Source organism: Sciurus carolinensis, chromosome 9, assembly GCF_902686445.1.
Source record: "Sciurus carolinensis chromosome 9, mSciCar1.2, whole genome shotgun sequence".
NCBI classification, from domain to species: domain Eukaryota; kingdom Metazoa; phylum Chordata; class Mammalia; order Rodentia; family Sciuridae; genus Sciurus; species Sciurus carolinensis.
Window position 1 is genome coordinate 93,126,150 of NC_062221.1, and position 17,602 is coordinate 93,143,751.

At 37.2% G+C, this 17,602-nt stretch overlaps 1 protein-coding gene across 3 annotated transcripts in view; it reads right to left on the reverse strand.

Moving 5' to 3' along the window:
* The window catches only part of Col8a1 (collagen type VIII alpha 1 chain), a 525,631-nt gene that overhangs the window by 19,852 nt on the left and 488,177 nt on the right, over positions 1-17,602 (reverse strand). For all 3 annotated transcript variants that reach the window (XM_047563749.1, XM_047563750.1, XM_047563751.1), the window contains one exon: positions 10,692-10,777. In XM_047563749.1, the coding sequence (XP_047419705.1) occupies positions 10,692-10,777 (86 nt within the window). The remainder of the gene's footprint in view (positions 1-10,691; positions 10,778-17,602) is intronic.

Below are 17,602 nucleotides of genomic sequence, written 5' to 3' on the forward strand. Positions count from 1 at the left end.
GTTTAAGCTGGCAAACTACTAACTATAGCAATCTTGTCTCCACTGGCTCCGTTTAAAATGATCACAGATGAATCTTTCTATTATATGTTTGCAGACAGCCTGCAGATTAGGAATGCCTATGGCCTCAAATCAGACAGAGAGATATAATGCTATATAATTTCTTCAAGACACTGGGCCAAAGACCAGCAGTTTCTAGTCTGTTTCAGTTGGTAACGATGCAGATTTAAAAGGTTCAGGATTAAAATGACATGGGAATCTTGAAATTTTAGCTGCTTCTCAGTTAAAAGGAAAAACCTGCAAAGAGCAATTGCATCATAGCAAAAGAAAAGAAAGATATCATGGCCTTTTTTATGTAGAAAGTTAAGCTGTCTTGTGGATGGATATGGATTCATATCAATTTGATGTTAGTACATGCAAGTAAGAAACTGGGTCAAGGCCACCAATATGTCACAGAAGCTGCCAGATGGTCAGAAAGAGTCCAACTACAGACTAGGCTAACATTCAGCTCATGCTCCTCAAGCAGGGGCCTGGATATGATTAGCAGATCTCTTAAGGCATATATAATATTTCTTCACCAGTGTTAAGGTTTTTGGGAAGCAGATTTAGAAAACTGTCATATTTTCTTATTAAGTATATTGGGATATTCTCTAGGAATATGTTTAATGTGTGCATTGCAATTATGCTAGGCTTACAAAGCTGATGAATTCAAACATGGCATAAATTAACTTGAAAACTGAGCTCAGTTGTAAAGATATGGATTCATCTACTGATGTTTACTTTAAGAGAGACTCGAGAAGAAGATGTGGGGGACTCAGGTCAGGCCACTAACCATTTCTAGAAATCAGTTCCTATAGAATGTGACTTTGACAGTTGACATGTAAAGTCTCATTTTTATATTCATCTCAAATATGTAGTCTGAAGAATCATACATTTCCAAAAGTGTACAAAAAACATAGCCTCTAAGTGGAGCCACTGGGGCATATTCTCAATTACTTAAAACACAAAAAAGGTATAACCTTTAAGAATGATTCTCCTGGTTAAACATGAAAAAGTCACCCCACAAATGCAAATGAACTATAAATAAAGGGCATTGAACAGGTATAAATCTATAAGAATCAGGAAACCAGGAGAAAGGGCAGCAGTAGTGGAGAGATTGAAACATTTTGAAGAATGGAAAGTAGTTGGAGTTGGTGGAGGTGGCTTTGCAGAGAGAGAAAGTTTGCATGGGGGCTTCCCAAGAAGCAGAAACTAACAAGTGAGTCTGGCCTGTTGGACTGTGAAAAAGTCCAGTACTTCGGGTGCCAGGTGCTATAGAGAGAAAAAGAAAAAGAAAGGGACTGGCTGAAAGTTGATATTGAGAATATTTAGCAATCTCCATCCTCCCATCTCCTACTAGCTGTACCTCCTACTCTGGCAGCCAAGCAGCCATCCCATTACTGCTGCCTTTCACCTAGTGCTTCCTGGCAGCACACTGGAGGTTTATTCTCTGGAGAGATCAAGGAGTACAAGAAGTACTGCAGGTAGGAGACAACTGAATTCTTTTCTGGAAAAATGGAATGTTGTCAGAAAAATGACACAAGGAAGTGAAATTTGGGTTCCTGCAGTAAAAATTCAGCTTGTCATTCGATCATATTATCATGGGGTACAATAATCAAGAAACCCTACTCATGCCAAAAACTTCTCACCAAGTATTTAGTGAGTCTTTCTGCAATATGAATAGACCACTAAGGTTCATTAGTAATCTAAGGAAAGTTTCCAACATGAGAGGAAACAACCAACAAAGGATTAAAGAACCTGGAGGAAAGATGGATGGTACTTCACAACAATTACAATTGATATTCCCAGAGACAGAATATTTTGCAACCATGAAATAAGAAAAAGATGCCATAAAAAATTAGAAAACATGTAAATACTAAAGCAAAGAAAGTTGGAATAAAAAAAATGTAAGAGGAAGGCTTGAAGATAAAAGGGCAATCTCCCAGAAAAAGATAAACATGTGAAGAAAAAGATGATGATAAAATTGGAGAATTCACTCAAAAGATTCAACATTCCAACAAAAGGTATTACTGAAAACTAAATAATATGAAATAGGAGAGAAGCAATCAAGAAATAATATAAGAAAAACTTTCCAGAACTGAAGGAAACTAGAACATGAAATTCTATTGAAATCCCATTAAATATATAGTAAATGAATAAGAAAAGTATTCCACATCAAGAGCATCAATGAGAAATTGAAGAAAGTCATGGATAAAGAAAAGATTGTAAAAATTTCCAAAAGAAAAAATAATATACAAAATACAAAGGATCAGGAAAAATAATAGTGTTAAGACCTTTCAATAGTATGAACAGATGCTGGAGCTCAATGGAATGATGCCTCCAAAATTGTGAGCAAAAATTATTTGTAAATTAGACTTTTATACCCAGCCAGACTATTAATCAAGTGTAAGAGTAGGATAGAGACATTTTCAGAAAAATAAGTCTCAAAAATCTTACTTCCCACTCACAGATATCAAAGGTTTTATTCCAGAAAAATAAAGGGCAAAACCAATACAAAGGAAGATATGGGATTCAGCAAAAGGAGTCCAACCCTGGAGAGCATTGAAAGGGCATCCCAGAAAATAATTAAGTGGTCTCAATTGCTTGATGGGCCCAGAAAATAGCCAATTTAGAGTGGAAAAAATGACTGATCTATTTGAGCATATGGAAAATATTACTCACAGGCATGTGGAAGAGATGGTGGAGCATATGGAATCAATTAACAATAGGAAAACATTAAGTCAGGCAAATAAAGAAATGAGGCAATTACTAATGCCATGAAAATAAATAATTGCATAAGAAAGAATAGATGATTATAGTTTCTTTTTTTATCAGTATTAAACAATATTTCCATGATGTAATAATAATGTAACAGTGACAACTGCTTTAACTAACATGTGATATTGTGTTGGCAAAGTCAGGCAGGAGATGGAGACGGAACAGGAGGTGGATGGGAGAGTTATGTCCTCATACACTATGTCTGAAAGTTATTAGATCATGTCTACTACTAAATTGATAAACTATAAGGCAGCAAATAAGGGAAAAAAAAGCCAGTAGAGTTGTTTTCTCTGAGGAAAGAACTGGGATGTGAACAGGAAAGAGAATTGTTATTTTTTCATTAAATACTTTCAATAGTGTTGATTTAATATATATATGATTATTATCTGGTAAAAATAAAATACTTAAATTGCCATTTTATAACAAAACAAAACTACTTGTTGTAAAAATGGCAACAATTTAGAACTGGCTACTAATTTCTTTTTGGGCTTGGTCAAAAGTTTTTCAATATGCACCTACCAAAATGTCTAAAATAAAGACAGATAACTCCAAATGCTGATGATGACATAAAACAAGCAAGACTCTATACTGATGGTGGGAATACAAGATGGTACAAGCATTTTGGAAAAAGATCTAGCAGTTTTTATGAAACTAAATATGACTCAGTAAGAGTCATGTATTCACTTAAGATAAATAAAAATATATATTTACAAAAGACATGTATGTAATGTTCTTGGTAGATTTATTCACAATAGTTTCAAAGAGGAAAAAGTTCCAGGTATCTCTCCATAGAAATATAGATAAACACACTGGTATATGCATGCAATTGAATATTGCTCAGTGTTATAGACTGAGTTTCTCTGAAACTTGTGAGTTGAAACCCTAATCCCCAGTTTTGCTATATTTGGAGATAGGGCCTTGGTAATTAAGGTTAAATGAGGTCACAATGAGAGGAACCTCATCCAATGACTGGTGTAGATTCACGGTGAGGAAGAAACATCATGTATCTGCATTCATAGAGAAATGGCTATGTGAGGACACAGAGAGAAGGAGACCCTCTGTAAGCCAAGGACAGAGGCCACAGGAGAAACCAATCCTGTTGACATCTTGGTCTTGGACTCCAGCTTTCAAAACTGTGAGAAAGAAGTTTCTGTTGTTTAAGCCACAATGTGTTGGTGTTTTATTATGGCCATCCTAGCAGACTAATATGCTCAGCAATAACAAGGAATGAAACACTATATATCAGTATGGATGAATCTAAATATAATTGTGCTGAATTAAAGAAGCCTTGAACACAAGAACATCTAATTCCATTTACATGGCATTTCTGTATAGGTAAAACTGATCTTTTTTGGAAAGATAGCAGAACAGTTGCCTCTGGGGCAAGGAGTTCGGATGGTGATTGAGTTGGAGGGGGTATGAAAGGATTCAGAGGTGTTGGGACTGTTCTTTATTCTATTAGGGGTCTGTTTGACAGGTCTGTATGCATATGTAAAATCCCTCAGATGGTACATTTGACATTTGTGCATTTATTGTATAATAAAACTTTACCTCAAAAGAAAATAATATAACTTTAAAATAATGATCGAACCTTAGTTAATGATATGCATGTTGAAATATCTGGGGGGGTGTAATTGTTTTGCAAATCACTTCAAAATATGTCTACAAAAAGGTGACAAATGAATAGTGTGCTTGAATACACTGTTCATATAGATTTGAACTTTAAAGCCATTGAGGGTGAGGGTTTGAAGAAAGCGAGCAAGATCTTATTGGAAACTAGAGGAAAGGTGATCTTTGTTATGTAGTGGTAGAAAATTTAGCAATATTGTTGTCTGTACTTATATTGTTCCCTCTTTATTTCTGCATGCTGAGAACTGACCCAGGACTTCATGCATGCTAGGCTCTACCACTGAGCTTTATATATCCTCACCGGCTATCTGTAGTTGTATGGAAAGCAGAAAATATGTCTAATGAGATGTGTTATTTAGCTAAAGAGGTTTCCACATAGTGTTGAAGAAGTCACCTGATTTCTTCTTGAGACTTACAGTAAAATGCAAAAGCTGGGAGTTAAATTGAGAGGACTGTTAAAGATGATATCAAGGATGTGACTGCAAAACTATTTGTTAAGATCTCAGAAAGAGCAAAGATGGTGTCTCAGAGTGCAATAGTTCCCTTTCATCCATGGGGGATATGTTTCCAGACCCCTAGTGGATCCTTAAAACTACAGACAGTACCAAACCCTAAATACACTTTGTTTCTTTCCTATGTACCTATAATAAAGTTTAATTTACAAATTAGGCATAGTGAGAGATTAATTACAACAACAAATAGAATTGTAGCAATATACTGTAATAAAAGTTATGTAAATGTATTCTCTTTCTCCTTTTTGGGGAGGGATACTGGGGATTGAACCTGGGGGTGCTTAACCACTGAGCCACATCCCTAGTCCTTTTTAATATTTTATTTAGAGACAGGGTCTCACTGAGTTGCTTAGTGCCTAACTTTTGCTGAGGCTGGCTTTGAACTCATGATCCTCCTGCCTCAGCCTCCAGAGCTGCTAGGATTATAGGCATGTGCCACCTTGCCTGGCTCTCTTTCTTTTAAAATATCTTACTATATGGTACTCACCTCCTTCTCAGATGTGAGATGAGACAATGCCACTATAATGGAACAAAGTGAGGTGAGTGACAGAGGCCTTGTGATGTAGTGTTAGGCTATTTCTTAAGGGTTACTTGAGTACAAGCAATGTGATACCACCACAGTCTATCTGATAACCAAAGCAGCTACTAAGTGACAAATGGGAAGGTAGTGTGCACCTGCCCATTATGGGTATGTCAAACAAAGGGATGATTTACATCTGGAGTGAACAAAAATACAGCATGAGATTTCATCAAGTTAGTCAGAATGGCACACAATTTAAAACTTATGAATGGTTTATTTCTGGAATTTTTCATTTAATATTTTTATATTATGAAAATCAAAATTGTGGCTAAGTACAGTGGGGGACTACCATACTATTCAGTCTCACAGAGCTCTTAAAAATATTATGTGTATGCCTTACATTTTCTCAAATAATATGCCTTTAGGAAGCTTAAATGATTTTATCTCAATTGTCTCAGTAGGGACCCAAGGCAGAGAAGTGTTTATCTGCAAGGATTTGTGGATTTGACTTTTGCTTAATGGAGTAAGATCCAAGAAAACTTACAGGTGACCCACACAGGTTTTAAAGGAGTTACTTATGCAGGAATACCACTAGTTTGGGCTGAGAGGGTCAGAAAACAAAATAAAGAGAGCCATTTGAACCCTCAGAATTATGTCAAGAAGCAGGTTAAAGGAGCTGCTCAATTGCAAATACATGCTGTTTTTCATTAAAAAAAAATGACACAGAGGGCAGAACAAAGTACTCAAAGGACAGAACCAAGAGACATAACGATTATCCTGACCTTACGACTTAATGAAGAAACTCCTAACATTTGCCTTGCTAGATCAATGACTTCTTGTGACTCCTATTTCTCCCTTTTGGAAGAGAGTTATCTATCAGTAGAGGGTACCCTAGGCCTGCCCCACCTCTGTGTGTTGTGTGTATGGGGAAAGATTATTTTTCTCTTTAGTTTCATAGGTTGAGAAGAAATGTACTTAAAGACCTAAGCTTAGGGAACTAAACCCAAGGAACCTCAACTGCACCTGGACCTGATTTTAAGGATGAGATGATAAAATTGAGCTCATATAGTAAGGGGATAGGATTTTGTAAGCCTTAGAGGAGGTGAATATATTCTGTATTTTGGAGGAATAAAAATCATTAGAGGCCTGAGGGAAGATGTGGTAGCTAGAATCCATGACAATTCCCAGTTATCCATCTTTCGGTGTTTATGCCCCTTTGCACTTTCCTCCCCTTGAATTCAGTGGACTGAATTTACTCCTCCCAGAATATGTCAGAGATGATGAAATGTCAACTCTGAGATTAGGTTATAAAAAGACTATGGTTTCTGTCTTGACTACTCTTGCTTATTCCCTCTAGGATCCCTGGGGGAAGCCAGTTGCAATGTTGTGAGACAACCATGTGGAGAGGCTCCCAGAGAGGGACTGAGGCCAGCCAACAACCACATGAGTAAGCTTCAGGGTGGACTCTCCCAGTTGATCCCTGCAGTCAGCCCACAACTTGACTGGCACTTCATAAAAGATGTAAAGCCAGAAGCAAAGAGCTAAACCATGCCTGTGACATAACAGAAACTCTGAGATAATGCATTTTTTTTCTGTTTTAAGCTGCTGACTTTGGACCATTTGTTATGCAAGAATAGATCAATGCAAAGAATAGAACTGAGATGCTGTCGTGGAAAAGGAGAAAGGTGAATCAGAGAGTGGACAGGTCATAGTCCCATGTTCTGTTATGAATCAAGAATGATTTTGGAAATAAAGAGTGAAACAAACATGAAATGAGCAACGCTGAAGCAAATAGAAAATATAATCGTAGAGGAACATAAGGAGCAGAAGGGATAAGCATTCCTGATAAAGATTCCTCCATGGTCCTATGCCATAAATAAAAAGCTAGTTGAAGGAAAAATAAGTCCACTGTGGTTTTTGAGGGGGACAGGATGGGTCATGGAACCACTGAAAGGTTTCTGACATCAGGCAGGCATCAGTGAAAAGTCAGAAAATCCCTTGCAAGGGTTTATATTCTGGGAAACATAATTACAAAGTCACTAGGGCTGGCTCTGAAATGACTGATGTTGAGAGGGAAGAGGGTGATGCAATCTCTGGGAGTAGGGAATTCATCATTTATTTTGGAAGCAATACCTGGGGGAAAAAAAAAGAACTGCTGGCAAATCTTTATACTCATGTTATTAAGCAGGCCAAGGATGCTTATTGAGATGTGAAATGGTTGCTAGAGATGATGTAGTTGTATGGATTTTAAAACTTATATAGTTACAAACCTGCTGCTTGAAATACTGGACAGATTATGGGCGTAGACTCAGTTACACAATTGTGAGGCCCAGTTAGGGCAAAGGAGGGAGCACCATTTATCTCACAAGATGCTCCACCTGGTGGTATTAAAGCCTGAATGTATATTAGAGTTGATAGCATAATACCAGGTGAGTCCTGTACATGCATGAAGAAAAACTTAAAAAGAATAGCAACTAAGCAAATCTGAAAATTCAAAACTTAAATATAGTATAAAATAATTACTTATTTTTTCTAATACAGGAAACATATAGCTTGTCATGTCAGCCAAATAAACACCTAACATTGTGCTAGGTACTGTATTAGACACAGTGCACTTATGAATCAGTTGGAGACTCAAGCTATGTGTGAATGAACAGAGAAAGACTACAGAAGGATGGTGTGCCTGGTAAGAAACTTGGTCTTGGGATGGTGGGATGAGAGAATGCAAGGGAGCTCACAGAGGAGCCAGAGGGAATAGGTGGGTAGTCAGGGATGGAGTCATGGACCCCAAGTTGGAGTTAGGACCTCTGCCTTAAATGTCAAGATGCCTTTCAAGGAGGAACCTGAATCTGAAAGGTCAAGAACGGGACTGGAGGATAGATACTGAGTTACAAGACTCCAAGGAACCTCTGTAAATGGTAATGTCAGGGAGATGATGGCTTATCAGCTGGAACATAAAGGGTGGAGATGGTATGAGTGGTGAGAAAACTGGGGTACTGGTATAGTCCTCCTTCATTATAGTCATTCCGTCATTTCACAAATAATGAATGCCAATTTGGGACAAAGTTCTGTGTATGCACAGGTAAGTTCTGTCCTTGGGGTATTCCAGGCTAGTGGAGGGGATCTAGATGGACATCACTCATATGAAGCAGAGGAGTACAAATTCCCATGTAAATTCAGAATTCTCTGGCTAGGGAAATGAGAAGGGTTGGAGAAAGGGGTTAGGGCACTTTGTCCAGCTAACTTGTGGAGTCTTGAGAGCAATTTGGTAGTGAAAGAAATCAGAGCAAGAGGAAGGTGATTAAAATGGGCAGTAAAACCTTAAGTTTTTGGGTTCCCTTTTTTGCTCAGCAGAAAATTTGCAAAGGTATGTGACCAACAAAGCACATGGTTAATCCAATTTTCCAAGATAAAAGAAAAAGGATAGGCCAAAAGGGCAGTGGAGGCAGCAGAATCCTCAGAATCTGCTCACAGACAGCTCAGAGGGACCACAACTCCCAGAGCTTGTTCTTTGTACAAGGGGGCATCATTGCTCCATAGGGTCACTGGAGATGATTTGAGTCACAATGTGCCTTGTAGAGTGACTATGGTAATTGCTCAAGAAAAGGTCTTTATCACTATCAAAATCTGGGTAGCCAAAGATGGGCAAATGCTCCTAGAACTGAAGAATATATTTAACTTTCTCTTTTCTCATCTTTCTTCTTCTTCCTATAGCTATCTTTCACTTACCTAACTTGATGGTTCTGGGAAAAGAAAAGTCAAGAAGAAAGGAGCTAAAAAACAGGCAGGAATTTAGCAATGATAATGGTATTACCAGTGAAAAAGCCAATAATGATACAGGCTTGTGTGAGCTTATTAATTCAAACTTATTCTTTTACTAATGGTCCACAAGGACCAAGCAAGAAGAAAATCAAGGGGGAAAGTAAAGAAAAGAAAGTCATTGGGGTACAAAGAATATTTGGAAAAAAGTTCTGCAGATGGACACCAACTAGAGGCAAAGTTCAAAGAAAACATGGCTGTGGTGTGCTTGGTGGGATTAATTCAGATAAAATTCCTCCACTGTGAGGAAATGCATTGAAAAGCTAAGGATGTTAATTTATAGGTCTTTGAAAGAATGGTTAAAACTAAAACTGATTTAGGGCTTCTGACTAAAAATTCAATGGTTCGAGATAAAACCAGGATGATTACATATTAAATATATGTACCTTTTTATACTCTCTTTCCCACAAAGAAAAAATAACAAAATAGATGAAGTAGATTTCATTATAATAGTGAAAACTTTAGTGATTATTCTTTGACAATCACAGTTGGAAGTGATTAGCATGTGCTAACTCATTTAATCCCCATGCAACACTGTAAGGAATACAGAATTATTATTACCGTTTTCCTAAGAAGGTTACTGAAGTAGAGCGTTTAACTTGCCCAAAGTCATACAGCTTGTAAAGAATCACTGTGCTATCACTGTGTTGCACAGTTATCCCCAGCCTGGTCACAAACTCTGGGTGGAGTCACCCTCTAGTGGAGCGAGTTTAGGGCATCAACAGTAAAAATAAGACCACAAATCATTATTATTAAGAAAAAAGTAACTTTGGATGATAGCAGACAATTCTTTAAAATTCACATGTGAATTTATCTCTCAAGTTCGAGGGACACAAAATTAGAAAACATTACACATGGATGTGAGTGGCATTTCAAATGACCAGTAAGGAGATTTAAAAGGTAACAAAAAATTAGATCCAGGAAGTAAAGCTTATCCAAATGTCCACTCAGGATAACACAAGGCAGAAAATTCCCTGATAAGAATACGTATGACAGACCCTAATGCTGGGTAGAAATAAGACCCCAGGAACCTGAGGCAGTATGTCTGGTACCATAGTCATGTATTACGTGTGGGACGATGTTTCATATATTAATGCTACTTGTCTCCTCCTAGGAACTGCACTCAAAAGAATAAGCCTGGATCGTCAGTTTGAAAGTGACGTAAAAAATCTAAGATATTGTTATTGTGAAATGCATTTACATAGTTAAACAAACAAAATCAAGGGGATGCAGATCTTGCAGTTCATTATTAAGGAAGTGTGGCCTTTTTGAAGGCAGAGAAGGTGAAGCTTTCCTTAAACCACACCACAACTGATAGTAGGGCGCAGGAAATGCTGTAGAGGGTGGAAGAGGTGATCTCAGAATCCAACAGTGGCAGCTGTCCCAGTGACCATCACCTGTTTGCCTTTCTTTGAGGGGGCAGGAGCTGGAGCTGTCTCCTGCTGTGTCATTTCTGTGTCTCCTTCTTCACCATCTGATGCATCTAGGAAATACAAAGTTTGAAAATTGGAAAAGTGTCTCTTTCTTACCTTGGTACTTCCATTCTTGCTCTAAGAAAATGAATGAAGGCAGAGATTTAAGAACTAAGATGTCAGTATTATTTATAAACTGAAAAACCAAAGATTACCTAGATGCCTAACATTAGAGATTAATCCACTGATTAGGCTATAACTTTCATAATCTAAACATTTCACTTTTGAACAATGCATTGTTTTACACATGAGTTTTTTGGGGACACCTCACATATAAACCGTAACAGAAGTGTTTTGCCGCAGGTCACATACCCGGGAGCTGAAGTTTACTTTAGTCTAAAGTCAGCCACAGCAAGCGATTCCTGCACCAAGCATCAGACAGGCCTTGATACTAGGTGTTGGCTCCAAGGAAAATGTTAAGAGACTATGACAAAGTATATAACTCATGGTAAATTCCCATTTTGAATTTCCTAATCTTTCCATAATGGTAAAAAATCCTTATACTAATAATTAGGAAAAACAAAAGTTCTAACAATTTTCCTATAAAGCTCTTCTGAAAAAACATGGCTAGCAGAAAGTTCTTACTTCCTATGGTGCCATACTGTTTTTAACGGTCTAGTAGTTTCTCCCATTAGACAAATTTTTGAATTTTTTTTTTTTTTTTTTGGTACCAGGGATGGAACCCAGAGACACTTAACCACTGATGTACATCCCCAGCCCTTTTTAATATTTTATTTAGAGACAGGGTCTTGCTAAGTTGCTTAGGGCCTCACTAAGTTGCTGAAGCTGGCTTTGAATTCACGATTCTCCTGCTTCATTCTCCTGAGCTGCTGGGATTACAGGCAAGCGCTGTGATACCTGGAGAATTTTTGGTCTTTAAAAGGCTTCACTCATTCTCTTTAGGTGTCTTCATATTTCTCGAAGTGAGTCCAATATGTGAATTTGTGAGCAACTTGGTCAGAATTTGTATTTAGGTCCAAATTAGTCAAGTTTGGTCGAACAGAGCTTATAAATGGTTGCATACTATGATACTAAATATTTTGTGTCAAACTGAATGGGCCACAGGACATTCAGATATTTGGCCAAATGTATTTCAGATATTTCTGAGGGCATTTTTGGAGACATTAACATTTAAATGGGTTGACTGAATAAGGATTACTCTCCATAATACGGGTGGTCATCATTCAATCAGCTGAACAAAAAGGTTGACCCTTCCCTGAGTAAGAGAGAATTATTCCTGTCTTCAGACTGGAATTGAAACATTGGCTTTTCCTGAATCCCTCTGGCCTTCAGGCTAGCACAAAAACATCAGCTCTCCTGGGTCTCTCAACTGCTAACTTACCTTGCAAGTCTTGGGATTTGCCATTCTCCCTAATAATGTGACCCAGTTCCTTATAATGAATCTCTTTCTATATCTCTATAATCCCTTTACCTATATATCTGCACTTTATGGATGAATGAATGGATAGATATTTGTTTATAAAACTTTTATACAATAACTACTTCACTCAAGCCAAATAGCACGGAAAAAACTGTGGCTCCATCCCTATCACCAAGGTCCAAGATTTCTACTTTTGCCAGGCTCTTATGAGGTCTCCCAAGTATTTCTCCATCTCTCACAAGCATGGTGTCAGAGATGATCAGATAGGGAGCTGGAATTTTCATGGCCACAGGGTGGGGTTTATTTCCCACTCTACTAGTGTAGTATCAATGTAGACCACCTGGGAAGCCTATACTTTACTCTCTTCTGGTCCTAATGTGGTCTATCTTTCCCACTGAATGCTCTACAAGGCTAGTGTCAGAGAAGGACTCGTGAAGAGTTAGGACTTTCTACACTACCCAGCAATAGTGGGGCCACATCTACACTAGGGGTAGTTTAGCAGCCACAAGAAAATCTATACAAAAATACAATGAAATATTCAAAGACAAATCAAAATGACATTCTAAAAAATGTTCATACAGCCCACAGGAAGACAGGGAAAAGAAAACACAGACATGAAAAAACTGTGAGCAAGCAAAAAGGAAGAAATAATAGGGCAGATTTGAATCCCCAAAACATCAATGATTATATTAAATATAAATGGTCCAAACATACCGTTTTAAAGACAAAGACTGATAGATTGAATTAAAAAAATATGACTTAGCTATATGCTATATATAAGAAACTTAATTTAAATATAATTACATAGGCAAGTTGAAAGCAAATGAGTGGAAAAAGACAACATGTAAATATTGTTCAAAGGAAAGCAAGGATGACTATATTAATGCCAGATAAAGCAGAATGCAGAGTGAAGAAAATTGCCAGAGAATGAGAGAGATGGTATATTATAAAAAGGTGAATCCCTCCAGAAAACATAGTAATCTTAATACGTGTGTGCTAACAGTGGAGTTACAAAATATATGAAAGTAAAAGCTGATATGAAAGGAGAAACAGATAAACCCGCTATTAGGTTGCAAACTTTAACAGTCTTCTCTCAAAAATTGGAAAAATGTCTAGACAGAAAATCAGCAAAGATGTTGAAGAACTGAGGGACACCCTCATGCAAGAGAATGTGATCAACATTTGTAGAACACTCCAACAGCAGTAGGATACACTTTTTTTTCAAGTGTACTGGAACATGGACTACATTCTAGACTGTAAAAGATCAACCAATTTAATAAGTGAAATTGATGAACAGTATGTACAAAAGCTTAGAGCAAACACTATACTTCATAATGAAATAGTGAATACTTTCCCCAATTGGGAACAAGGCAAGGAGGATGTCAGCTCCAACCAGACTTACTCAAAGTAGTGCTAGAACTGTAAAGGAGTATAGCAAGAAAAGGAAAGAAAAGGCACATAAATTAGAAAGGAAGAAATCAAACTGCCATCATTTGCAGATGACATGAGTGCTTACACTAAAAATATCCAAGAATCTAAAGGTTACTTTTAGTTCTGTGAAAATTCATGTAAGTTTTTATCAGTGGGGTTTCTTCCTCTTATCTTCTAGACATCTTCATCTGAGATCATTCAGTGAAGCCTTGGCTGACTACACAGCTTTCCTCCTTCCTCTCGTCTCAGCACTTCTTTCTATGCCATATGTAGCCTGTACCTTGTAAGTCAGCATATAATTTTATCTACCTCACAGAATGTGCTGGAATTGACTAAATGTAAGACTTTCTTTCCATCAGAACCACACTCTAAAAGAGGGTATGCACGAGTGCCCAAAGTATTTGGCCCAGGGCTGCCTGAGAGTAAAAAGCACCCTATACCTATTGCTTTATTTACATTTAATTATAAAAGCAATATGTATTTTTCATGTAAAACATTAAATCCCTCATACAAATTTCCTCATATCCTTTTATTAGTTTTAAAAATCACTTTAAGATAAAAAGAATGAACTATAAGTAAATGCCAGCATCAATCCTATAAATGTTTAACGATCAAGTAATGATCTTAAAAAGACTTTAAAACTCTGTATTCTTCCATTCCCGTACAATCAGCTAAATGCAGTTAGTCTATATTTAAGCAATCTAGTTGAAAATAAGTAACATATTTTAAAAGGTATGCAACTCTTCTGCAACAAAACCCATGAGAAATATTTAAAATACCTTGTTAATCAAATACTCTAAGTCTGAGTTACTTTTTATTCCAAAAACTTATTTCATCTGAAACCTTTTAATATACAAAATGAGATCATCCCATATCATTGTAGGCTGAATAAATCAGTTGTTTCCTTAGTTTGTGATTTTTTTGGTTCCAAAAGAAAACTGCATTTCTGAAATAGGGATGCTAGTTCTGCAGTTTCCATTAAGAGAATATTAAATGAAAAGTACAGGGACCTAACCTAGCCAGACTGGCTCCAGTACCCAGGGTCCCCTAGGAATGCTGGGATGTGAGGATATTAAGCCAGGCCTGTGCCACTTGGTCTCTGTGGGTGATTCAGTTTGTGGAGTCACAAGACGTTGCTGCCTCTTCCCCAACTCCCTGAAGACTCTATTTAAAAGAAGATACCACCAGATGGGATTGGCTGAATTCTTCCAAAAGAGGGGTCAAGCGCACTGTCTTTAACCCCTGGCAACAATAGCGAGAGAAAACAGAAGGCTGCATATTTTCTATTGCCCTGAACCCCTGCCTTTACCCTCTTTATAAGTATCTGAAGTCTAATTCCCCAGCATTTCCTTGACTTTCCATGTGCTCGCCTGTATAAATCCTTTCTATGCCCTCAGAGGGTCACCAGCAATGGGATCATACAGTCATATGGCTCTTTCGAATTTTACAAAAGAAAGCTATTTTAAATGCAATATGTTCAGACCACTATGTTAAACAATAAGTCTGTTTCCACTCAGAATTTTCCTGTCACACATCACCTAATGGGTGGTATGGGTGTGGCTGGAAGTGTTTTGGGGAATCCGTCAGAGAAAGCTGGTTGGATATACATTGTGTCTAATGGATATTTATATGGTTTGTGATCACTTCTGGTTTTAGTTAAGAGACTGCTAGCTGTTTTAATGCAGGGATGATTCCAGGAATTCGCCCACCACCCTGTACTGACTGACTAAACATTTTGGCACAAAAGGGGGAGAGCTGGAGGGAGTAGATCAAGACATGAAGGTGCCTGTAGCATCAATCTCTAGAACTATGTAGGAAGTGGAAGAGAAAACCAACTTCAGAATTATGAAACTTGAAACTAATCAGAGGAAAATTCTAAAATAAAACTGTAAACAGACCATTAGGTTCTCATTTTTGCCTATTCAAAATGGAAAGTATTTCCTGTAGGAATTTACTACATGGTGCATTGCATAGCACTATAAAGAAATGATGTTTTTTTTTTCTTTTTTTTTAAATACTTTTTTAGATGTTAATAGACCTTTTATTTTATTCATTTATTTATATATGGTGCTGAGAATCAAACCCAATACCTCACACATGCTAGGCAAGTTGTCCAACCCTGAGCCACAACCCCAGCCCACTGAGCCACAACCCTAGTCTTGTTTTTTTCTTATTTGATGGGGATGAGTAAAAATTTTTCAAAATTCCTGTTTGCAGCAGTACCATTGTTCTTTCATATTTAAAATAACATCTTTCATACCTTATTTTGTATCTGTAATTTTGCATTCTTTTTCTTAAAGGGGGTCCCCCAAATTGTGTAAGCTTTGGGCTTCACAAAAACTTAGGCTAATGACCTCACTGAACTCATATTTGAGAACAGAACAAAACAAGCTACACAACATGAATAAATTTTCAAAGCATGGAGCTAAGTAAAAGAAGTCAGACTCAATGAGCTATACAACTTATGAAACCTTTTATTTCACATTCTGGGAGAGGTTAAAACTACAGTGATAGAAAACAAGTCAGCTGGTATGGGAGACTGGAGGTGGGCACTTCTAGGTAGCAATGGAAATGTTCTACATCTTGATTGTGGTGGACTACACAACTGTGTGCATTGATCATAATTCACAGAACTGGACGGCAAATCTTAACATAGGTAAATCATTCCTTAAAAAACATGATAGAAGCTAACTTTCATTTATTTATAACACGTGCTCAATATCACACAATTACCGGCAGAGTTGGTATTTGAAGCCCAGACATTCTAATCTCAGAGTCTGTGATATTAACCCAACACTACTACCCTTCCACCAAAACATGCTGCTTACAGTTTCATTTGATTCCTGTGTTGTTCTGCTAAGAGGTCTCTCGGTTGCTCTTATTTTTAAATCATTTAAGAGCTGAATATAATGCTGTGCTTTTTGTTTTGCACTTACTGAGGTGATTACATTTTTTTTCCCCTTACAATCTGTTAATATGGTCATGCAAAAATAGGTTGACAATGGTAAACTATCCTTGTTATTTCCAGGATAAACCCCAACTGGTTGAGATGTGTTTCTTTTTTATAGATTTTTTTCATCAATGTTTACAAGTCAGAGTGACTTAGACCAGAGACCCTCCACCAAATAGAAGAAAAAGTAGGCCCAAATTTTCATTATGTCCACTTAGGACCAGACTTCTCTAACAAGACTCCCAAAGTGTAAGAAATAAAAACAAGAATCAATAAATGGGATGGATTCAAACTAAAAAGCTTTTTCTCAGGAAAGGGAACAATAACATGAAGAGAGAGGCTGTAGAGTGGGAGAAAATCTTGGTAGATTAGAGCACTAATCTCCACAATTCATTCATAAAGAACTCAAAAACCTTAACACCAAAAATACAAATAATCCAGTCAATAAATGGGCTGAGGAACTGAGCAGACACTTCACAGAAAAGATACACAATTGTTCAACAAATACATGAAAAAACATTCAACATCACTAGTAATTAGAGAAATGCAAATCAAAACTACCCTAAAATTTCATCTCATTCCAATTAGAATGGCTACTATAAAGAATACAAACAACAACAGGTATTGGAGAGGATGTGGGGAAAAAGGTACACTCATACATTGCTGGTGGGGTTGCAAATTGATGCAGCCACTCTGGAGAGCACTATGGAAATTCCTTAGAAACTTGGAATGGTCCCACCATTTGACCCAGTTATCCACTCTTTGGTTTATACCCAAAGGACTTAAAATCAGCATACTACAGTGATGCAGCCATATCAATTTTTATAGCAACTCAATTCAATTCACAATAGCTAGACTGTGGAACCAACCTAGATGCCCTTCAACAAATGAATGGATAGAGAAACTGTGGTATATATACACAATGGAATATTAGTCATGAAGAATAAAATTATGGCATTTGCAGGTAAATGGATGGAGCTGGAGAATATTATGCTAAGTGAAATAAGTCAATTCCAAAAAACCAAAGGCCAAATGTATTCTTTGATAAGTGGATGCTCATACATTATGGGGACA